The following is a 25,414-nucleotide window of genomic DNA, read 5'->3' on the forward strand; positions in this document are numbered from 1 at the left end:
AGACCTAAAAGTGACAATTCTTCAACAAAAATACTTCAAAAACAGAATCCAACGAGAGACTGCTGAATTGGAATTAATTTGCAAACTGGATACAATTAATTTAGGCTTGAATAGAGACTGGGAGTGGATGGGTCATTACACAAAGTAAAACTATTTCCTCATGCTTATTTCCCCCCTCCCCGTTCCTTAGACGTTCTTGAAATGGTCCACCTTGATTATCATTACAAAAGGTTTTCTCTCCCCCCCCCCCAACCCCCTGCTGGTATTAGCTCATCTTAAGTAATCACTCTCCTTACAGTGTGTATGGTAACACCCATTGTTTCATGTTCTCTGTGTATATAAATCTCCCCACTGTATTTTCCACTGAATGCATCCGATGAAGTGAGCTGTAGCTCACGAAAGCTTATGCTCAAATAAATTTGTTAGTCTCTAAGGTGCCACAAGTACTCCTTTTATTTTTGCGAATACAGACTAACATGGCTGATACTCTGAAACTTGTCTTATTTTAAAAAGAGTCTTATATTGGATTTAGTATAAGTTGGTAGGGAATCAACTGAAGATAAATCCAACATAAGACACTTTTAAATCGAAATAAGATTGTGTCCACGGAGGGTTGGGGGGCGAGTTGTACTAATTTAATTAAACTGTTTTAGAAACTGATTTAGTTTAATCAGTACAACTTTTTAGTTTAGTCAAGGCTTAATATTTTGTTTTAAAAAATACATTTTGAGCCATTATTGGGCAATGAAATACTATCCTCCAGAGCCTGAAAACAGCTTGAAAGAGCAGACCCGAAGGGTGCAAACTCATTCATTGCAACTGAGAGTTGACTTTGAAGTGTACTGATGACATTTTGAATCTCAACTTTATTAACCAGTTTATTACCAATCATTTTAGTAGAAAAATCCTGCTAATGTGCTTATTTATGGTTGTTCATGTATTGGTGGATATTTTAGAAGTGACCAATTCGGTGATCAGGTGGCAACCTAGGAGTTCAAGCTCTCCCCCAAATTCCAAGTCACCTTTGTTTTTACACAGAAGGGGAAGGAAAGAGAAGATGAATACTCTTCCTTTCCCATTTCCTACCCCCATCTTCTCAGTGCCTAAGCCTCTGCTAGCTCCTGGCTGCCAAAAACACAAGCCACATTCCACACCGGAGCCCAGGTAGCAAAACTCCAACCACCCCACACCCAGCAGTCGAAACCTGTAAATACCACTCCTGACATCTCCAATTCAGTTTGCTGCTGTTAATACAAAAATGTGCAACTTTGCTAAGAACAGTGCAAAATTTAAAAACATTCAAAAACTCAGGTATATATTGAAATTGGTATAAAAAATAAATAATGAATAATGTACTGTTTTATTTTTCACATATTTAATTCAATAAAGATGCTCTGGTTTTGAATTTACTTGAAGTAACTGTGGAAATTTCAACATGTCACAGATTTCTACACTGCTTACTTGGTAGAAATTCACGGAATTTGGATCCAGTGTCCCAAAGAGAACAAAGGGCCTAGCTATAATGCTGAGGCAATGATTTAAATATTGAGTCAGAGGAAAGAGTGACACTCACTGAATCACTAAAATCACATCATATATTGCCTTGCCTTTTACAGTGTGGTAAGGGCTCCCTTCTATAACTGACCAGGCCTAAGTCTGCTTAGATTGTGATACCAGACAATTTTCTGAAACAATATACTTAATGTACTTGAATAAAAAACGTATATGGTTCCCTGATACTGTCTTTATTTGTACTGCAGGATGCCTAGCTAATAGCTTTAATTTAGGCTATAGTACTGCTTAAAGCAACAGTTATACAACAGAGGAATACTGAATGGACTGGAGACGCCAGTAGAACATGAATACGTTGCTTTGATAGGATCTGTAACTCTTCGGTAATTTACTTACCCAGATCTCCATATACCTGTGATGTGTGATACTGTGGTATATACTGCGCAGCCATATCACCTGCTCCAGTCACTGTTGAGTATATATGTCGTGGTGGAGGGGGCATCATGGCTTGAAGAGGAATGAAACCAGGCAATGGATGATGTGGAGGCCGATGTATTACTGCATGACTGCCAGGGTGAAATTCTGGAGCCTGGGGAACCACCACAACCCTTCGAACACCATTGTCTTCAATAACCTGTAAGCCAAGAGAACAAAACATTGATCAGGTAAAGGACTGCTTCTTAGATAGCAAACAGCTCATTTCAAATATATGCCACAAAGAGAAAATGGAGTCTGGAACTATGCAGTCTGAAAGATAACAAATCAATAAATCTTTTAAAAAGAGAATTTTTCATGTTGAATATAAGAGCAAAAGAATCCTCAGTGGTATAAATAGAACAAAATGGAGACGATAAGAAAAAAAAAGAATGTGGGAGAGGAAAATGAGGGATAGTTAGTAGTGTGTTTCAGTGGGTTTTTGTAGGAAAGTGCAATTGGTTTCTGGATGGGAAAATAATCGGGAGAAACTACTTCTACCCCCTTCTACTTCTACTACTTAGAATGAAAACTGCGGGTAACAAAATTTTATAAACAGATTTTAATCCTTATAGGCCATTTTGAGCTTCACCAGTGTAGTTAATCCATTTTTAAAAAAAGTGGAAAACTAAATATGACTCCATTGGTAGTACAACATGCTACCTAAAAGGGTATCTGGCTTGGAGTTACCATAGCTGGAAGTATTGGGGGGGCAGTAACCTCAGCCTCCGGAGTGCCAAAAAGAAAAAAAAAATTACACTTTGACCTCAAGATCCCAATAACAAGTGTTACAGAATACCTCAGAGGAAATTGTCAGGCCTCTCAGCTGGCAGGTTTGCATGCTGACGAAGTTGTAGTTGATATATAATAGGACGTGATAGATATAAAATAGTGGGGGGGAAATAGCCATTCAGAAAAAAGGAAAACCTATGTGTCCACTGTAATATCCTAAATAGCTTCCTAAAATAGGGGACAGACCACTTGGAATATATTGTTAGTTGCAATGATGTTTGGTGAGATGACCTTCTACTGTGATGTAGGTGTGGGAAGAGGAACACACATCAATCAAGATAAAGAAGATGTTAAAAATCTATTTAATGTCAGATTGATCAATTACAGAAATACTTATCTTAAATTTAAGATTAATTTTTTAGCCATGAATATAGCTTTAAAATAAATACCACGTGACTTTCCAAAGGATTTGGTACTTTAAAACTGTCCCTTGCTGGAAAAGAAGAATATTTTAAACTAAAACAACATTCCTCAAAGCTACCAAAACTGAAGTCGTCCTGTCCTTGGAATTTGGATATAACAACAACACTATAGGCAACTATAATTAGATTTGGCCAGTTTAATTCCCCAAACATAAAGATGTAATTTTAATTATTTTTTAAAGTTCCTTATGTTTGTAGCAAGGATAGTCATACGAATTATGCTTTCTAACATACAAACGTTATCCTACATATTACACTAACATTTGGAGTCTGACACACTGAAAAGAAAAGAATTAAAGATATCACTTCGTCCTTATTCTTCCCTGCTGCGCTTAGCTATTGAGGCACATACAGTGTGTAAGATTATGCCTAGTTCACAGACTCCTGTGGTATCTCAGCATGTCAGAGTAAGTGAAGAATGTTGAACTTCAAGTGTGAATACACACACACACACACTCACATATATTTAAAAGCTAAACTGCAAAATGCAGCAAATCACAAGGCTATGAAAGGTATTCAGCACAACATAATTTATTAAAATCTCGCTTTTCAGGCTCTGCCACACCTGGACCTGTGCCAGCTCCTATTCTCCATGATGCCCCAGCACAGTTTCTGCAGCAAATCATACTTAACATATAATCTGCTGGAAAATGGAGACAACCTAGATGGAAGTGTTGGATCTAGCCCGTTTAAGGTATTTATCCAGCCCCATAACAGATTCAAATTCTGTAGCAAGCAAGATTTCATTAAAATAATGTTTCTTGCCCTTATGGCTTTAAAAAACGCCAAATGTGATCTGAAGGTAAACAAAGTGCAAACCAATATAATGCTGTCCTCCTGGGTAACTGCCCCATTCATGATCATTAGGTTCTGAAAGTCCAATAATTAAACATTAGAGTTTCACATAATTTACATGCACAACTGTGTGTCTCATTTAAACATTAACTGCAATTGAGTGTGCAAATCGGATAACTGCACACGTACACACACACACACACACACACAGAAAAAACACCCAAGTATGATTTCCCCCCCAGCACTGAGGGATGCTGAATGCAACAATAACCTTATAAGCTAAACATTTAACTCTGGCATGAGGCCCATACTCTGTATCTTTGTGCAAAGCTATCAGCATCATCATCAGGAGACCCACTATAGATCAATGGATGTAGATAGACTTAACTCTGTAGAACAGGCTGGCCCACACACAGTAACTAAAATATAATTTCACTCTCTTCACAGAATGAATTTCACTCCCACGATATTGGGGGTAGAGCAAGCCCTGTTTTTTTTAAACAATATATCATGTTTTCTGAAACACTGATTAGTTTTATACAATGTGTGAAAACCACGACATGTCTTATCCTATATGTTGGCTCTAATCCCCAGCAGTGGAAAGTATGGTGTGAAATCACCAGATTCAGGAGCTGGGGCAAATCCAGGCAATAGAGACCTAAACTAAAATGATACATAAATGATAGATATGTTGAATAGCCTTCCTAGTTTTTGGTGGTTTTGATCATTTAGCATATATTTCTGCAGGTGTTCAACTTCTCTTAATATATATATACACATTTGCAGGGCACCTTCAGGTTTTTTTCTTCTTTTTAATGTTAAGTATAAGGAGACAATTACATACATACAAAATGGGAAATGACTGCCTAGGAAGGAGTACTGCAGAAGGGGATCTGGGAGTCATAGTGGATCACAAGCTATATATGAGTCAACAGTGTAACATTGTTGCACAAAAAGAAAACATCATCCTGGGATGTATTAGCAGGACTGTTGTAAGCAAGACACGAGAAATAATTCTTCTGCTTTACTTTGTGCTGATTCGGCCTCAACTGGCATCTGATGAAGTGAGCTGTAGCTCACGAAAGCTCATGCTCAAATAAATTGGTTAGTCTCTAAGGTGCCACAAGTACTCCTTTTCTTTTTGCGAATACAGACTAACACGGCTGTTACTCTGAAAACTGGAGTACTGTGTCCAGTTCTGGGTGCCACATTTCAGGAAAGATGTGGACAAATTGGAGAAAGTCCAGAGAAGATCAACAACAATGATTAAAGGTCTAGAAAACATGACCTATGAGGAAAGATTGAAAAAACTGGGTTTTTTTTTAGTCTGGAGAAGAGAAGACTGAGGGGGACATGATAACAATTTTCAAGTACATAAAAGATTATTAAAAGGAGGAGAGTGAAAAATTGTTCTCTTTAACCTCTGAGGATAGGACAAGAAACAATGTGCTTAAATTGCAGCAAGGGCGGTTCAGGTTGGACACTGGAAAACACTTTCTGTCAGGGTGGTTAAGCACTGGAACAAACTGCCTAGGGAGGGTGTGGAATCTGTGTCACTGGAGGTTTTTAAGAACAGGTTAGACAAACACCTGTCAGGAATGATCTAATTATTTAACAGACCTGCCCTGAGTGCTGGGAACTGGACTAGATTAACCACTGAGGTCCCTTCCAGTCCTACACTTCTATAATTCTAAATTAAAATCTCTTGTTGGGACTGTATTTGTTTTGGGAGAACTATGAGCTTGGTACTGGTTGCTTCACCTGGTAGCAAGTTATCTATTTGTTGTTAATTTTTTTTATTTGTTACAGTCTTTTTGTATAAATCACTACACATTGGTATGTTTTGTTAGCAATAAGCATTTCAGAACTCCTACAACATAAAGGTTTTACCAAGCTTTGATAGCTCTGGGTGGCAGCTGGGAGAGGCTCTGTGCCCTCAATGGAAGCAAACAGTACATATTAATTTCACTAAAATTATTTAGCCTTTCATGTCTTTTATAACATTTTAGCATTAAGTAACCCACTTGAAATAAAAAAAATACAGAAGAAACTAGCTCATAGCAAAGATGTAAGGATTTTTATTTTTCCTAATGATAAAACATGAATTTTGACAGGAAACATGCCTTTCTGTTATGACCTAAAACAAAATGAAACAATTAAAAACCACACAATCCATTTTGCTGCCAGATTCGGTATTCTAATATTAAAGATTTAAGAACCAACCAAGCGCTTGTCTTCACTGTCAGTTAGCACGTGGCAAGACAGGGTATGAATATACAGCATGCGAGCCTGCAATGCGGATCATGCTACTGCACATTAAAAGTTCTAACTATGGTATATTTAGTGTGCAGTAGCAGAATCCACACGGCCAATTAGTGTGTGACAACCTAGAGCATTGTACATTCAACCCTGGCTTGCTGCACATTAAATGACCATGCAGACAAGACTTTATACACAAACTTTCCCCAGCAGAGAGTAAGAGAAAGTAGGTGGGCCTCCTGCCCTGTATGCAAGCACTCTGATGACGGACAGAATTTTATACTCTTTCATTAACGTATGCATCATCTGACTGGCTTTGGTGTTTTGGGTGGCATTTTGTGTTGTTTGTTTGTTTCTTTTTCTATACCACAGGCTGTGAACATTGGGTCAGCAAAGGTAGGGTAAGTTGGCTGCAGAACCAGTACAGAGGCAAGTGAAAAAATTGTATGGTTTGTGGCAAATTTTAATTAAGACAATACACTGACAATTATCAAAGATTTGTTTTGCAGTAGTGCCTAAAGACCAATATTATACACATACATCAAAAAGGAGGCTCATAAAAGCAAACAAGGAGACTCCTACTGAAGAGACTTTATGGTACACCACCATATTACTTGTGCAAATCACTGTAATTCTGAAACTTACCATGTCATGTTACCAGGTTAGACATGTCAGCTTATTGCTATGTTAGTCCCAGGATTTTATGTATGTTTTATTTAACTGCAAATGTAATGTGAACATATAAAGTCATATGAATCAGATGTTTGGACATACCTGTGGGGCATATCCAGGAGGCACATAAATAGGAGGCACTGAACCATTTGGGGACATCATTGGAACCTGAGCAGGACCTAAATGGGTTACAGAAGTATTTCAGTATAACATGGTTTAACAAGCTTTAAAAGTTCTAAGTCCATTCTGAATTGCAATATCTCTGCAAGGAAATACAAGATAACATGGATAAACAGAGCACATGAGCTATAAAGATAAAATGATAGTGAAGGGTACTCAGTTCATGTGAACAACAGATACGGCGCATAGAAAAATTATTTCCCTGCAAATATTTCCCTCTTTCTGGAAATAAGGCTTCTTTTTTTAAACACACAAAGCTATAATCACCAAAGGTAATTATTAAAAGGAAAAGAAATCCATGTGTATTCTTCCTAGGAAAATATTTGAGAAGGATGGTTTTGTGGCAGAAGCACAGGAATGGGAGTGTGGAGGACTGTGTTCTATTCTCAGCTTTGCAACAGACTTCCTGGGTAATTTTAGGGAAAGTAAAATGTGTAGGCTGATTTTCAGAGGTGCTGAGCACCCAGAGTTCCCAACTATTTCAATGGAGTTACAAAAGGGATGAATTTGATTCTTTATCTGTAAAACCAGGATAATACTTTTCCACCCCAAAAGAGTGTTCTTATTCTTAGACTTAAGACATTAATGCTTGCAAACTGTGTTCAGATCAGCAAATGCAAGGTGCTAAGTAAACGCCAAGTATTAGTTGTATAAGCAGATTAATCTATCCTATGCTTGATAAGCAAAGATGTGTGAAGAAAAATAAAGGTAATTCTGTCTGAATGCGAAAAACTGGGCTAGAGCAACAAAAATATTTCTGAACGTAGTATCTGATCAAATTCGAAAACTTTATACAAGATCCTCAACATAAAACATGCAATTCTATAAATGTTTTAATCTGCAAAGATGCTAAGTTTTATTTTCTGTGCAATTGGTAGTCCATGACTTTGACAACAAAGAAAAATTCTCTATCTAATTTTAAGAGCAAGGTCTTTAGTTCCAGATGGGAAAAGATGGGTTAAAAGTAAACTTTAATATAACCTTTTCAATATTTTGTTTAACTTGCAATTACAAATCTTCTTCAGCAACTGAAGCAGTGGGAGTTCTGCTGGAGTAAGGAGCATTGAAGAGGATCGTACATAATATAACAAATATATAAGCCTACAATAGGTTGCTACTATCCCTAACCCTAAAACAGTCTCTCTTAAACAGAATATTTAAGAAGAAAAACAAGGTTGGAACTACTTAAAAAAATAAAGTCAACAGCACTAGCTGCAGACATATTAAATGTATCACCGGCTAAAACAGAAAATACTTTACATTTTAAAATAAAAATAAAGGCTCTGTTCTCTGAGGCTTGTATCTTGTAGCCATTTATACCCAAGAAGAATATTTTCAAAGTAGATACAAAATGATACCACTCTACTTTAAACCACTCACTTTAAACAAGTATAAATGACTACACAAGTTACAAGTCAGTTGAGAATCGAGCCCACAGTTCTTCATGCTGCTCACATCTAATTAAAACCCTTCATCCTAGTTGCTCCAGAAACTCTGATGATGCACATCTGTGAAGAAAGATAGATAGTATGCATATAGATGGTTAGCACATCAATGGATGTTTACTTTTTCTGCATCTGGCCAAATTAAGTAGAGTGTTCTGAACAGCAAACTATACCTTCCTTCTGAAGACCACCAATTTCGTGTATTTAGTGTCTTTCTGTCTTGACTAATATAAGCAGCAGTTTTCTCCAAAGCCAATACAAAAGTTGCCATATGGTGGCATTAACACACTGCTCCCAACACAGCCACGTTCACAAACCACCTACTCCCCCGGCAGTCAGAAAATAAGAGACTCAAGGCAATTTATGAACTTGAATGAGTCCCGCTTGTGGTGTTAGCATTAAGTCAAGGTGCTAACTTCGAAATATTTATATCCTGACTTTAAAATTCTGAAGTTTTAAAAATAGAGAGAAGATGGTTTCTTCTCACTCAGGCTGTAACGGTGAACTCCATTATACTTCTGATTAGGTTTTTAAATCATTGTAAAATGTAATAAATGGTAGATAAACTTAAAAAAAAGTTTAAACTTAAAAAAAAGCTGGGCAGAGTTCCATGCTGTGATGATTTTGCCAGAAATCATGGTACTGCTGGCATGACTTGGAAAAAAAAGGTTTTTTGTGAAAGCGTAGGATAAAATGCGAATGCCAGATTTTTAAAAATATAAAATTGGGTTTGTTTTTTTGTTTTTACAACTAATATGAAGATCCTGGTTTTATTTACGCATAATACATTGTAAAAGGAACTCTTATATTTCTATTTGCTATTGCTTCAAGTTACTTGTTGACTGTTGATAAGTATACATGACAAATTTACTGTACCTAGCCATGAAATACAGTAATGGTGTCACATTATCAGCCAATAATGACATTATTACGACGTGTTAACACTCTAATTTTTTATAGTGTACACAAATGAAATTCTGCTTTAGAAAGTGTTTCCTTTATATGATATTTGATTATTAATGTCAAAGGTTTCCATGCTCTAAATTGATAGTCTGGAATGTTCTATATATTGAGTCATGCTGAATCTCATTATGAAAGTAAAACTGAAGGACTCAGAAAAAAATCTGATAGAAATATTTTATAGTTTAAAACAGTGGTGCCCAACCTTATTACATAGGAGGGCCACAGAAACCTACGCACAACCTTGTGTGGCCCAAACAGATTCTACATATTTTAATATGATTTAAAGTCACCTGTATTGATTTATGTTTTAAATTCAGCTTGTTTTGAATGTATTTAGATAGAAACAACCTATGTAGAGTATTGTCTATTTACACACTCGTGTAAACTAAAATTATGTAAACATGACGACGAAGTGCTAATGAATTGCATGTTAGTATATTGTGTGGAAGCAGGCTGCAGGCCTTATGAAATGCTCTGGTGAGCTGTGTACAGCTGCAGGCCGTAGGTTGTATACCCCTGGTTTAAAATATAATTGCCTAAAAAATGCCTCATCACACACTAAAAATATCACATTAGAACAGAAGACAATGTTTTCCCATACTTTCAATAGTGCCATTGTATCAGAATGTCTACATTTCCCTTAAATTATTACGGCTGACCTAGCTTGTAATTTTTTTTTTTTTTTTGGCAGTGATAAGCATTTTGTCCTAAGGGAAAATAAAGAGACGGTGATAGGAAGCAAGTCTCCTGAGACATTTCTAACAGAGTTCATGAAAATTCAGAACACTTTTAAGAAGCAGTGAAACCTAAACATAACAGCTCAGGTCACATCAACTGTAGCAGGCTGCTTAAAATCTTGAGCTTGTCTATTTGAACAGAATGTAAAACAAAATGTACCATGCCTCTTATAAACACTATAAAGAGAGAAACAAAATCAATGTGATGTATGCTTTCTACTGTCCCAGACATAATTTAATCTTATGAAAATACATTTCAAACCTGTAAACTTCAAAATATTGGAAAAAAAACCCTTATTTAATCAGATATGCAATTAGTTCTCTTAGCTTTTAAGTCTCACTTTCTCATTCAATTTTGAATTCAGTAAAGAGATTGTAAGCTTATATGGACTGAGTTTTCAACATAAAAAACAAACATTTTATCCAGTCTATAAACAAAGATTCTTTCTGGGAAGTAACTGTATATAATAGTGCTCTTATAAAACTAGTATTCATAAAGTCCTCCAAATACAATAACTGCTTCTAATTTTATGTTCTGACAGACAGGGAGATCCTTAAAACAGGATATGCAGTGGTACACATTAATCTACTGAACCCACATTAATCTACTGAACCCATAAAGACAATTCACAATTTTACATACCACCAGATCTATGTTTAAATGAACCAACCCTTTTCTACCTTTTTTAGCTATTATATATCTGGCATCTGCTGAAAACACAGGCTGAGTTTAGATTTATGTAATGCTTTTCATGTTTTAACATAAAAGCAGAACTTTCTTTCAAAATACAGTCAGCAAATCTTACCACTCATTTTGTTTTTACTGCAATAGCAGAAGAGTAAACAAGATCCAGTGATCCAAGGTTGGACACGTTAGCAGCTTTAATTGGGAGAATGCTTTCGTTTTTTGCTGGTTGAGGAAAAGCTCCTTTGACCGAGTCACATGATCATCACCACATGACTTACTGAGAAAGGAAAAAAGGGAAGCTTCAGGTATGCAGCACAGTGACTTGTTCTTGTAAACACTGAACTTCTTTTTCTGTGATAAGATTTTTGTCTTTTAAAATATGTACTACAAGTGGATTCAAAAGCTTGTCAAAACAAGTGGTAGAAGTAGCTCATTTTAAAGGAGAAAATGACAACTGTTCTCAGTGGAATACCCCACAGAGAAACACTTCATTTACTGTTTTACATGATGTATACTCTGATTTTTTTTTCAATCTATTAAATTCTACATAATCTGATGTGATTATTTACAGAAGTTCTTATAATTGAAAGCTTTTTACATTTTAATTAACAGAATTAAGTTTTAAGGAATTACTTTAACCATATATTTTCTGATTAGGAGGGTTTACCTTTAGCTGATAATCAGTGAACCCTTGGGGAAGCAGGTACATATAAATACCTCTTTTTAAACAAACACTATTTTGACACCATGTTTAGCAAGCTGTGGTAGTTGTGATACTAATCTGTGTGGATGCTGCAGGTCATGGACACTGCTATACTTAGCATTAGTCTAATGTGAACAAGGATGAATCACTCTCTCTTTGTTATTCCCAGGAGGAAATAGTGTTCAGGATTTACTGCAGCACATTAGTTTAACTATGTCTCTGTAACTGAACACCCACACTTTGACATCACACAGGCAATGATATGCATCACTGACGCAAGCACTGCCAGGATCAAATAAAAGGCCACAGCAGTTGAAACAATAGAGTGCACCACTGACGTAGCAGCATGCCCATATAACATTGACAAACTGCAGTAAATCAATAGTCCCCGATGCCAGGAATAGTTGCACCACTCTTTCTTTATATAATAGCTAAGACTTGGAAGTTTTATTTTAGGCTTCCAGCAGCTACAGTAATTACAAGAGACAGCAGCAGCAGCAGCAACAAAAACCAAGAAGTCTATATCTCTTTAAATTCTCTCTGTAAGATACCATGAAGTATCAACTCTAAGTGACAGACACTAGAAAGTGCTACAAAGAAAGAACTGAGAATTTTACTTATAATAAGCAGATAATATAATCTAAGTTTGGGACTTGAGCTGAGAAAGAGGCACCAGTCGGAGCTGTGAGCACTACAAGGATGTGGATAAACAGTGCTGTCAATCTAACACTTTTCATTAGCCCTAAATTCACACTGACGAACCACTGCCCACCTCCCAACTGTCTAGCTTTGGCATCAAGGCTATGTAGTAGCTGCTCACAAACTGGGATGGCCAATTTAAATATATACTGTTAAATTGACTGTTATATCTACCCATGAGTAGATTGCAGTGAACAGGGAAGCTTACCTTATAAAAGGATAGTAGAAAGAATGAAAGGGGAAAACGCTCAAACAAAGCAGATACCTTCAGAATTGGAAAAACCCCATCAGCTTCATCCAAAAAGACTGAGGATTAATGGATCAAAGGACAGAGAGCTGTGAAGCGTGATCATCTCCAACCACTCCTGAAGAGTCCCTTCCAAAAACATCCCAGGCTTTTCCATGGGGGAGTGCACACCCATTCAAACTGAGAAAATAAAAGGAGGCCATCAAATCCCCTCACAGAGGCAAATTGCCTGGAGAGGACAGATTCCCGGTAGGGTTTTACAGTCAATAAACCAATAAACTCTGTCCTATATTGGCCCAAACCTTTGAGAAAACAGAAGATACAGGCTTCCTTGCCCAAAATATCAAATATACGTTTATTTCAATTATTTCTGTAACCATAATGCAATCTTTTTTTGCCAGTTACAGGCCTACTCTTTAATCAATGTAGTCTTCAAAATATAAAATAAAATCTTGGACTCTGCAGCAGATGATCAGCCTCTACTAACTGGGGACATCTATGCCATCCAAGGTGCTCCAACCCCATAGTGGCAAGGGCTACAGAAGTGCTTAGACAGATCTGTTGCACATCAGAGACTACCACCCTACCCCATCAAACAGTACAACTGAATGAGGAGGTATTCAATTAAATGGAATTATTATACAGTCTCTGTTCCAGACTCTCAAAATATTAAGTTTGGGTCCTTTCTTTTATGGATAGTATCAGATTGTCTCGAGTAATTATCATGTGTCTATAGCAATAGTACCAATAAATTAATGTTAAATGTTTCCAGTCCTCTTATATCTTGTCCTGATCCAAATCCCTGACTATCCATAAGTCACCATGTATCACAAGGAAACAAATACAGCATATTAGACTGAACACAAGGAATTTTTCCATTTTAATGTTCTTATCCTCAGTTGTAAAAATCCAACTATCTCCACTGGCTCTTTAATGTGATTAAACAGCAGTGTTTGTCTTTCAGTTTGTTCTCACACAAAAAACTGAGGGAAAAGCGAGACTCTCAGTTTCCCAAGAGTGACTTTGTGTAGTGCTTACATAATAGGACTTTCACTATTTGAACATAATACTCACTTAGTGCATGTACAATAAGACTGAGGTGATTCAGAATTAATTAAGCAACCAACCTGGCCACCTGACGGGACTTAAAACAGCTCTTGCTAGGGAATATATATACACCATCTAAAAGATTTTACCGACACAGTTCAGCATTTTTTTCCATGCTGCCCCTTTCAGTCCTTCAAAAGAAAAAAGTTTTATTACCTGAAAAGGTATTTTCTGTATCTTTATATCCAACTCTCTGCACTAAAGGGTTATTTCCTTCTGTCACAGCTTAGCAGGCTGCACTAATACCTAACTAGAGTGCAGAATTTTTTTGCATCTCCTGCTTTCTCAGGAAATAAGGATCTAAGGCAAGGGTAATCAATTATTTTTTATCAAGGCCCAAACTCCAGAAAAAATAACAGAAAAATAACAACAACAACAACATAAAAAGATTTCGGGGTCTGTTCAAAAGCATCTGGTAGGCCAGATTTGGCCTGCAGTCCACAATTAACAAACCCTGATAGAAGGAATCTTCTTTCTCCAGTTGTGATTTTCTTAATACTCAAAAAAATGGAATAAAATCTGCATACAGGTAGGTCATGACTAAGCAAATCAACTATACACATTATTGCTTTTATCCAAAATACTTATTTTCAGGGTAGGGCATTCCAGAGTTTTGACTGAAATTAAAGGGAAGGTAATGAACTTCTATTTTCTGTATTTTAATGACTGAATATTAAACCACATATCTGGCTAGGAGGATAGGAGAAAGTCAGGAAGTCACCACTGCTCCAAGAAAGCAACACCCATAGGGTATGTCCAGAAAGTAGAAGGTATCCAACTTATGATACTTTGGTGAATAACTGCAGGAAAAGCCAAATTTTCTTTTCTTCAAAGGAGATGTTCTCTTCTCTTTCTGTTCATAAAAATGCTATACATTTAACTGAAATCACTTTGAATTGGGATCTGTTGAATTGTGTAGGTTTCAGAGACATACAAGACAATCTAATGATAGATTTTTTTGTCCTATCTCCATTTTAATGACAATAAAGTACCACCAGTACTTCCCCTTCCTAGTAAACAGACTATGGCAGAAACTGGGAAGACCATTTTCTTAGGTAAGTTGGAACAGAAACAAAACTTAAATAGCAGGAGGTGACAGGCTAAGGATCTGTTATTCATCAAGACAGAGTGGAGAAAAATTTGTAGGACAGAGTAGCTGGTTTACTAAGTGATCGATGAGAAAAACAGTGACAACTAGGTAACTGATATCATGAGTCTTGAAGATTAAGGTGACCTCCACTGATGAAGATCCGAGACCAGGATAGCTGGTGCAAAAAGTGGCTACTATGTAGTTCCCATTAAAAACTAAAAGGTTTAATGACAGCTGTCCCTATTTTTTTAAACAAATAGCTCAACGTCCCTGTAAAATCTATTTCATTGAATGTATAGACATCATTCACTGTAGGCATACTGTGGGGCCATGCAGGTACCCATAGCAGTGCTGCTGATCTGGCCCCACAGTATGCCAACATTTTTATGGCTGACTTAGAACAACGCTTCCTCAGCTCTCGTCCCCTAATGCCCCTACTCTACTTGCGCTACATTGATGACATCTTCATCATCTGGACCCATGGAAAAGAAGTCCTTGAGGAATTCCACCATGATTTCAACAATTTCCATCCCACCATCAACCTCAGCCTGGACCAGTCCACACAAGAGATCCACTTCCTGGACACTACGGTGCTAATAAGCGATGGCCACATAAACACCACCCTATACCGGAAACCTACTGTCTGCTATTCCTACCTACATGCCTCTAGCTTTCATCCAGACCACACCACACGATCCATTGTCTACAGCCAAGCTCTACGATACAACCACATTTGCTCCAACCCCTCAGACAGACAAACACCTACAAGATCTCTATCAAGTGTTATTACAACTACAATACCCACCTGCTGAAGTGAATAAACAGATTGACAGAGCCAGAAGAGTACCCAGAAGTCACCTACTACAGGACAGGCCCAACAAAGAAAATAACAGAACACCACAAGCCATCACCTTCAGCCCCCAACTAAAACCTCTCCAACGCATCATCAAGGATCTACAGCCTATCCTGAAGGACGACCCATCACTCTCACAGATCTTGGGAGACAGGCCAGTCCTTGCTTACAGACAGCCCCCCAACCTGAAGCAAATACTCACCAGCAACCACACACCACACAACAGAACCACTAACCCAGGAACCTATCCTTGCAACAAAGCCCGTTGCCAACTGTGTCCACATATCTATTCAGGGGACACCATCATAGGGCCTAATCACATCAGCCATACTATCAGAGGCTCGTTCACGTGCACATCTACCAATGTGATATGTGCCAGCAATGCCCCTCTGCCATGTACATTGGCCAAACCGGACAGTCTCTACGTAAAAGAATAAACGGACACAAATCAGACGTCAAGAATTATAACGTTCAAAAACCAGTCAGAGAACACTTCAATCTCTTTGGTCACTCGATTACAGACCTAAAAGTGGCAATTCTTCAACAAAAAAACTTCAGAAACAGACTCCAACGAGAGACTGCTGAATTGGAATTAATTTGCAAACTGGATACAATTAACTTAGGCTTGAATAAAGACTGGGATTGGATGGGTCATTACACAAAGTAAAACTATTTCCCCATGTTTATTCCCCTCCCCTCCCCGTTCCTCAGACGTTCATGTCAACTGCTGGAAATGGCCCACCTTGATTATCACTACAAAAGGTTTTTCTCCGCCCCCCGCTGGTAATAGCTCACCTTACCTGATTACTCTCGTTACAGTGTGTATGGTAACACACATTGTTTCATGTTCTCTGTGTATATAAATCTCCCCACTGTATTTTCCACTGAATGCATCCAATGAAGTGAGCTGTAGCTCACACGCTCAAATAAATTTGTTAGTCTCCAAGGTGCCACAAGTACTCCTTTTTTTTTTTTTTTAAAGAAATAGTATTTTTCAATTCACCTGATACAAGTACTGAAGTGCAATCTCTTTGTCGTGAAAGTGCAATTTACAAATGTAGATTTTTTTGTAACATAACTGCACTCAAAACCAAAACAATGTAAAACTTCAGAGCCTACAAGTTCAATCAGTCCTACTTCTTGTTCAGCCAATCGCTAAGACAAAGAAGTTTGTTTACAATTGCAGGAGATAATGCTGCCTGCTTCTTGTTCACAATGTCACCTGAAAGTGAGAACAAGCATTCACATGGCACAGTTGTAGCCAGTGTTGCAAGGTATTTAGGTGCCAGATATGCTAAACATTAGTATACCCCTTCATGCTTTGGTCACCATTCCAGAGGACATGCTTTCATGCTGATGCTCGTTAAAAAAATAATGCATTAATTAAATTTGTGACTGAACTCCTTGGGGGAGAATTATATATGCCCTGCTCTGTGTTTTACCTGCATTCTGCCATATATTTCATAGTTATAGCAGTCTTGGATGATAACCCAGCACATGTTGTTCATTTTAAGAACACTTTCACTGAAGATTTGACAAAACGCAATGAAGGTACCAATGTGAGATTTCTAAAGATAGCTACAGCACTTGAACCAAGGTTTAAGAATCTGAAGTGCTGTCCAAAATCTGAGAGGGATGAGGTGTACAGCATGTTTTCAGAAACCTTTAAAAGAGCAACACTCCAATGCAAAAACTACAGAACCCGAGCCACCAAAAAAGAAAATCAACCTTGTGCTGGTGGCACCTGACTCAGATAATGAAAATGAACATGCGTAGGTCCGCACTGCTTTGGATTGTTATCGAGCAGATAACATCATCCGTCATCAGCATGGATGCATGTCCCCTGGAATGGTGATTGAAGCATGAAGGGACATATGAATCTTTAGTGCATCTGGCACATAAATATCTTGCAATTCTGGCTATAACAGTGCCATGAGAACGTCTGTTTTCACTGTCAGGTGACACTGTAAACAAGAACCAGGCGGAAATGTAAATAAACTTGTTTGTCTTAGCAATTGGCTGAACAAGAAGTAGGACTGAGTGGACTTGCAGGCTCTAAAATTTTACACTGTTTTATTTTTGAATGCTGTTTTTTTGTACATAATTCTACATTTTGTAAGTTCAACTTTCATGATAAAGAGTTTGCACTACAGTACTTGTATTAGGTGAATTGAAAAATACTATTTCTGTTTTTTTACAGTGCAAATGCTTGTAATCAAAAATAAATACAAAGTGAGCACTGTACACTTTGTATTCTGTGTTGTAATTGAAATTAATTTATTTGAAAATGTAGAAAACATCCAAAAATATTTAAATACGTGGTATTCTATTATTGTTTAACAGTGCGATTAATTTTTTTAGTTCTGATTAATTTTTTTAAACACTTTGCAGCCCTAATTACTACCACCAAAAGTATTACTAAGTAATTTTCCCCTCAATTACATTTCCTTTTCTTCCTTTCTACAACAGATTCTTTTTAATTAGCAGATGTAAGCAGTGTAACTCTTACCATGTTTACACAGGGAGTTTAGTTCTCACTGAGTTGACTCACACTAGTTGGTGCGTAATACATAAGCCATAGTGATAACGTGCACACAGGATGGCTGTGCCCTCTTTCAATTTGCATCATTGTGAATATACAGCAGGGACTTTGTGTGAACTAAGCAGGTGGCATTGTGGAAGGATATCCCATGGTCCTTAGCTTTGCTGGTGAGCTGTGCGCATACTGGGATTTTTCTCACTGCGCACTGAGAGATGCATAATGTAAGCCGAAGCCCGTGGCGAATTCTGGACTTGGGGTCAAATCAAAAGAATCCCATGATTCTGCTCCCTTTGTCCAATGAGTCTTCTCTTTCTGGGCAGGCTACCACCATTTTCAATTTTCAGCAGTGAATCCTGCAGCAGCGGAGAAAGGATGAGGAAGCTCAGAAGCCCACTGAGAAATTGCTACTACATGAGCTCTTCCTGGAGCCACTTCAAACAATGCAGCACTCTTTCTGGGCTTGGGAAACTAGTGTTAATTTGTGGGAAAGGATTGTTCTGCAGACCTGGGATAATTATCAGTGACAAAAGGATTTCAATATGGTAAAGGCAACCTTTTTTGAGATCTGTGCTGAAGTGGCCGTGGAGCTGCAGCAAAGCATACCAATGTGTGGTGCCCCATACTCACTGAGAAGTGGGTCACCATTGTTCTCTGGAATCTGGCCATCCCTGAACGTTGCCAGTCTGTAAACAACCAATTTGCCGTAAGATCAACCGTTGGAACCACTGTCATGCAGGTATGTGATACCATGCATAAGGTACTGTTGCATCAGGTTACAAAACTTGTTAATGTTCAGATTTTTGATGGCTTTGCACGCATGAGGTTCCCAAACTGTACTGGGGTAGTAGATGGGACCACGTGCCTATCATTTATCTCCCATATCAGGCCTCTAAGTATATCAACAGAAAGGGATATTTTCCATGGTTCTCCAAGAGCTGGCTGACCACCAGAGCTGGTTCACAAACATAAATGCAGAGTGATCTGGAAAGGTCCACAATCTTTTGGAACTCACCTCTATTTGCCCTAATGAATAAAGGAGACTTTACCCCCAGGATCACCATGGACATTAATGGTAGAGAAATTGCTCCAGTTATCCTGAAAGACCTGGCTTATCCTCTGCTTCCCTGGCTAAGGAAGCCATTCACAGGCTACTTGGAGAGAACGTAGGAGCTGTTTAACTATAACTATAGTAGCTGCAGAATGACAGTGGCGTGTGCGCTGGCTACCTGAAAGGAAGGTGGCACTATTTATGGGCTAGGTTGGAGGCTGCAGAGTTTTTTGCTTAAAATTATAGCTGCATGTTGTATTTTGCATAATATTTGTGAAAGTAAGGGAGAAAGTCTTAACAAGGACCGGGAGGCTGAGGTGCAGAGACTTCCTCAGCAGTTTAAGCAGCCAGCAAGGAACCCATGAGAAAATGGAAACAGACAGAACAATACTGTCAGGGATGCTGCCAAAGGCTGGCCCTTTAAGGCAGGTGGGCTCAGACTTGCCCGTGATAGCTACTCGGGGCAATTAGTGATGCCAGCTGGGCATAATGGTGTAGTGACTGACTCCAGGTTCAGAGGACTACTTAAATAGAGCTGGGAACAGTCTATGGGGAAAAGATTCTAGAGAAGATAGGACTCTCCTGCAGGAAGAACCCACAGGATAGGCTCCTGGGGGATGAAGGTGGGGAAAGCACCGAGACAGGGCTCATAGGGTGTGTCTACACAGAAATTAAACACCCATGGCTGCCCTGGGTCGCTGACTCGGGCTTGGGCTGTGGGGCTGTACAACTGCAGTGTAGACATTTGAGCTCAGGCTGGAGCCTGAGCATTGGGGTCCCACAAGGGGTGAGGATCCCAGAGCCGGAATGTCTACACAGCGATATTTAGACCCACAAGCCTGACTCAGCTGACCTGGGCCAGCTACGGCTTTACTGCCGACCTTTTATTCAGCATAAACGTACCTGTACAGGTTGGAAGTCAAGTAGGAGAACCCACATAAGGCAGAGTAGGGTCCTGAGGAGGAGCCCCAAGACAGGGCCTACAAAGATCAGGGAGATTCGCAGAAGCTACTAGTTCGCACACCCTGGTTCTCATGGGTGACTTTAATTTTCCTGATATCTGCTGGGAGAGCAATACAGCGGTGCAAAGACAATCCAGGAAGTTTTTGGAAAGCGTAGGGGACAATTTCCTGGTGCAAGTGCTAGAGGAGCCAACTGGGGGGGAGCTTTTCTTGACCTGCTGCTCACAAACCGGGAAGAATTAGTGGGGGAAGCAAAAGTGGATGGGAATCTGGGAGGCAGTGACCATGAGTTGGTTGAGTTCAGGATCCTGACACATGGAAGAAAGGTAAGCAGCAGGATACGGACCCTGGACTTCAGGAAAGCAGACTTTGACTCCCTCAGGGAACGGATGGGTAGGATCCCCTGGGGGACTAACATGAAGGGGAAAGGAGTCCAGGAGAGCTGGCTATATTTCAAGGAATCCCTGTTGAGGTTACAGGGACAAACCATCCCGATGTGTCGAAAGAATAGTAAATATGGCAGGCGACCAGCTTGGCTTAACAGTGAAACCCTAGCGGATCTTAAACATAAAAAAGAAGCTTACAAGAAGTGGAAGGTTGGACATATGACCAGGGAAGAGTATAAAAATATTGCTCAGGCATGTAGGAATGAAATCAGGAGGGCCAAATCGCACCTGGAGCTGCAGCTAGCGAGAGATGTCAAGAGTAACAAGAAGGGTTTCTTCAGGTATGTTGGCAACAAGAAGAAAGCCAAGGGAAGTGTGGGCCCCTTAATGAATGAGGGAGGCAACATAGTGACAGAGGATGTGGAAAAAGCTAATGTACTCAATGCTTTTTTTGCCTCTGTCTTCACGAACAAGGTCAGCTTCCAGACTGCTGCGCTGGGCATCACAACATGGGGAATAGATGGCCAGCCCTCTGTGGAGAAAGAGGTGGTTAGGGACTATTTAGAAAAGCTGGACGTGCACAAGTCCATGGGGCCGGACGAGTTGCATCCGAGAGTGCTAAAGGAATTGGCGGCTGTGATTGCAGAGCCATTGGCCATTATCTTTGAAAACTCGTGGCGAACGGGGGAAGTCCCGGATGACTGGAAAAATGCTAATGTAGTGCCAATTTTTAAAAAAGGGAAGGAGGAGGATCCTGGGAACTACAGGCCAGTCAGCCTCACCTCAGTCCCCGGAAAAATCATGGAGCAGGTCCTCAAAGAATCAATCCTGAAGCACTTACATGAGAGGAAAGTGATCAGGAACAGTCAGCATGGATTCACCAAGGGAAGGTCATGCCTGACTAATCTAATCGTCTTCTATCGATTAGATTATCGATGAAAATACTGGTTCTGTGGCTGAAGGGAAAGCAGTGGATGTATTGTTTCTTGACTTTAGCAAAGCTTTTGACATGGTCTCCCACAGTATTCTTGTCAGCAAGTTAAAGAAGTATGGGCTGGATGAATGCACTATAAGGTGGGTAGAAAGTTGGCTAGATTGTCGGGCTCAACAGGTAGTGATCAATGGCTCCATGTCTAGTTGGCAGCCGGTGTCAAGTGGAGTGCCCCAGGGATCGGTCCTGGGGCCGGTTTTTTCAATATCTTCATAAATGATCTGGAGGATGGTGTGGATTGCACTCTCAGCAAATTTGCGGATGATACTAAACTGGGAGGAGTGGTAGATACGCTGGAGGGCAGGGATAGGATACAGAGGGACCTAGACAAATTGGAGGATTGGGCCAAAAGAAATCTGATGAGGTTCAATAAGGATAAGTGCAGGGTCCTGCACTTAGGACGGAAGAACCCAATGCACAGCTACAGACTAGGGACCGAATGGCTAGGCAGCAGTTCTGCGGAAAAGGACCTAGGGGTGACAGTGGACGAGAAGCTGGATATGAGTCAGCAGTGTGCCCTTGTTGCCAAGAAGGCCAATGGCATTTTGGGATGTATAAGTAGGGGCATAGCGAGCAGATCGAGGGACGTGATCGTCCCCCTCTATTCGACATTGGTGAGGCCTCATCTGGAGTACTGTGTCCAGTTTTGGGCCCCACGCTACAAGAAGGATGTGGATAAATTGGAGAGAGTCCAGCGAAGGGCAACAAAAATGATTAGGGGTCTGGAACACATGACTTATGAGGAGGGGCTGAGGGAACTGGGATTGTTTAGTCTGCAGAAGAGAAGAATGAGGGGGGATTTGATAGCTGGTTTCAACTACCTGAGAGGTGGTTCCAGAGAGGATGGTTCTAGACTATTCTCAGTGGTAGAAGGGGACAGGACAAGGAGTAATGGTCTCAAGTTGCAGTGGGGGAGGTTTAGGTTGGATATTAGGAAAAACTTTTTCACTAGGAGGGTGGTGAAACACTGGAATGCGTTACCTAGGGAGGTGGTAAAATCTCCTTCCTTAGAAGCTTTTAAGGTCAGGCATGACAAAGCCCTGGCTGGGATGATTTAATTGGGGATTGGTCCTGCTTTGAGCAGGGGGTTGGACTAGATGACCTCCTGAGGTCCCTTCCAACCCTGATATTCTATGATTCTATGATTCCTAAGGAAAGCTGCTAGAGTCTCTGGGAGAAAAGAGGCAGTAGGGGAAGAAGCAAGATAAGAGAAGCTTGGGGAAGGGGCGGGACAAGGGTGTTTGGGTTTGTGTGATTAGACAGGTGGCAATCCTAAAGGGAATGGGAGTAATTAATTCACTGAGTAACTGGGAGACAGTTAATTAGACAGGGAAGCATCTGAACATGGTTAAGGATTTCAGTTAGACAAGGAGAAAAGGAAGGAAGCTCTTGAGGAGAGGAACTGCCAGGGAGCCCAAATTAGGCAGCAAGGCCTGGGAGAGTTCCTGAACAAGCAGGGGAAAGACTTCAGCGCTCTCTAGGCAGTGGAGATGCCTGATGCCTTATAGCTGAAGTAGCTGCTGCTGGCACCTAGAGACTTTTGTTTTGGAACTTAAGTTTTATCTAGACTCTTAGATAAGAGCCTTTAAATCACTGTATAAGTGCTCATTTCAGAAGGGAGATAAAGGGAGATAAACTACTGTAAAGCAGAGTGGCTTCTTCTCGACTGGGCTGTTTCTGACCTCATTGAGGGTGGAAACTGAGGCAAGCTACAGCAGGCCACACTCAGTGTCTTCTGCCATGGCAATGCTGTCTCTGGCCACTTCAATGCTCTCTCCCTAAGCTCTTTGGATAGTTCCCTGTTCCCCCCCCTCAAATACAATCTCAGGCTCTCCATTATTTTCATTTTTGGGAAGTGGGGGTAGGGGAGTCTGAAATGAGGTCTACAAACAGTTCATCCCAAGTTCTCTGTGTCTTCCCCGTAGAGTTATCCAACTGCTCATTCATTGATAAAGGCCCTGTCCTTGAGAGTCTGGCCAGTGCAGGTGCTCTGGCTGTGGGAGTAGGGGAAAACACCCAAGTGGTGCTGGTTCATATTCCAGAGAGGCTATGATAGTATTTTTCTAATATGTATTTCTTATTTCCCCTTCCTGAGATTCTTCCCACTCTGGGGGAACTCCAGATGGTAAACGGTGGGTGCATGGGGCTAGATTAGGATTTTTGGGTGTGCCGTAGATGCTGTTTTAGTTTGCAGTTGTGCCTCTGCGGCTGTTGGGAATGATGTTTGGGGTTTGGCTTTGCAGTTTAGGTTGTGCCTTGGAATTGCTTATCAGGTGTTGGAGGGATTAGCAGGGGGCAAGCTAGATAGTAAACCCCTCTACATCCCTTTTAGGCTGTCCTGACGCTCAGTGATGTTACACTGAAGTGGGTGAGTAGAAGGCAGAGAACAGCCTTATTCAGAAAAGCAAAGGGCAGATCAGCAAGATACACTGTGAAGTTATTCACCAAGATGGTCCCTCCAGAAGTAGTGAAGGAGTGGAAGGGAGTTGTGCGATATGCTGGGAGCAATAACCATAGAGTGATTCCCCATAATGTCCAAACCAAAAGTGAGCAATGTCTCAATTTAATTTCTGCTTTATCTCCCCTGCAGCCATGCTGAAAGTGCAGAAAAAAACAGACTGGGTTCTGCACTGATTGTTTGAAGCCTTAACTGCTCCTAGTCCTTTTCTGTATAAGCCTGTGAAAAGTCATTTGGAGCTGTACAACTATGCTATCGCTAAGGTAAACTTCTTTCCTTGTACAAATAACTGTTACAGGGCATACAGAACTCAGCAGGAAGCAGTAGTCTTAGTACCTTTATGGGCATGCAATGCCCATGTCTACTTCATGTAAACTGAGAATACTGACCAAACTTTTTTTCCTGTAATGATTGTCTCAAACTGTTGAATTTAGCACAGCTGAATGTCTTCACTATTCAAATACACCATGGGAGGGGAAGGGAGGAGACTGTTGTAGTAATAATAAGGTCTACGAATTTACTGTAATTGTAAGATTGACTATAAAAAGTATGATAGTTCATAAACTGTTACAACACATTATAACAAATGTTAATGAAAGTAGGTAAAGTTGTTTATAATAATAAATGCTATAAACAAATGTCATAAATATAAAGGGAAGGGTAAACACCTTTAAATCCCACCGCTACCATCATGTCAAGGGGGGGAGAAACAAAGGTTCTCTGTGTGTGTGTGTTGTTTTTGCTGGGACCAGAGCAGGAATGCAGGTCAGAACTCCTGTAAATAGTCAGTAAGCAATCTAGTTAGATATGCGTTAAATTCCGTTTTGTTTCAATGGCTGATAAAATAAGTTTTGCTGAATGGAATGTATATTCCTGTTTTTGTGTCTTTTTGTAACTTAAGGTTTTGCCTAGAGGGATTCTCTATGTTTTGAATCTGACTACCCTGTAAGGTATTTACCATCCTGATTTTACAGAGGTGATTCTTTTACTTTTTCTTCAATTAAAATTCTTCTTTTAAGAACCTGATTGGTTTTTCATTGTTCTTAAGATCCAAGGGTTTGGGTCTGTGTTCACCTATGCAAACTGGTGAGGATTTTTATCAAGCCTTCCCCAGGAAAGGGGCTTTAGTGCTTGGTGGGATTTTGGGGGGAAAGACGTTTCTAAGTGGGCTGTTTCCCTGTTATATATTTGTTAGACGCTTGGTGGTGGCAGCAATAAAGTCCAAGGACAAAAGGTAAAATAGTTTGTACCTTGGGGAAGTTTTAACCTAAGCTGGTAAAAATAAGCTTAGGGGGGTTTTCATGCAGGTCCCCACATCTGTACCCCAGAGTTCAGAGTGGGGAAGGAATCTTGACAACAAGTGTAAGAAAACCAGAAAGAGAGACTAAA

At 39.8% G+C, this 25,414-nt stretch overlaps 1 protein-coding gene across 4 annotated transcripts in view; it reads right to left on the reverse strand.

Annotated features, from left to right (window-relative positions):
* FNDC3A (fibronectin type III domain containing 3A) overlaps positions 1–25,414 on the reverse strand; it is a 214,672-nt gene that overhangs the window by 60,413 nt on the left and 128,845 nt on the right. For 2 of the 4 annotated variants that reach the window (XM_077811423.1, XM_077811422.1), the window contains 2 exons: positions 7,029–7,105; positions 1,909–2,146 (listed from right to left, as the gene is read on the reverse strand). In XM_077811423.1, coding sequence (XP_077667549.1) covers positions 1,909–2,146; positions 7,029–7,105 — 315 coding nt within the window. Of the gene's footprint in view, positions 1–1,908; positions 2,147–7,028; positions 7,106–11,057; positions 11,217–12,606; positions 12,769–25,414 lie in introns of all 4 variants that reach the window. The other 2 variants (XM_077811424.1, XM_077811425.1) reach the window with 2 other exon arrangements.

Source organism: Eretmochelys imbricata, chromosome 1 (genome assembly GCF_965152235.1).
Source record: "Eretmochelys imbricata isolate rEreImb1 chromosome 1, rEreImb1.hap1, whole genome shotgun sequence".
Lineage (NCBI taxonomy): Eukaryota > Metazoa > Chordata > Testudines > Cheloniidae > Eretmochelys > Eretmochelys imbricata.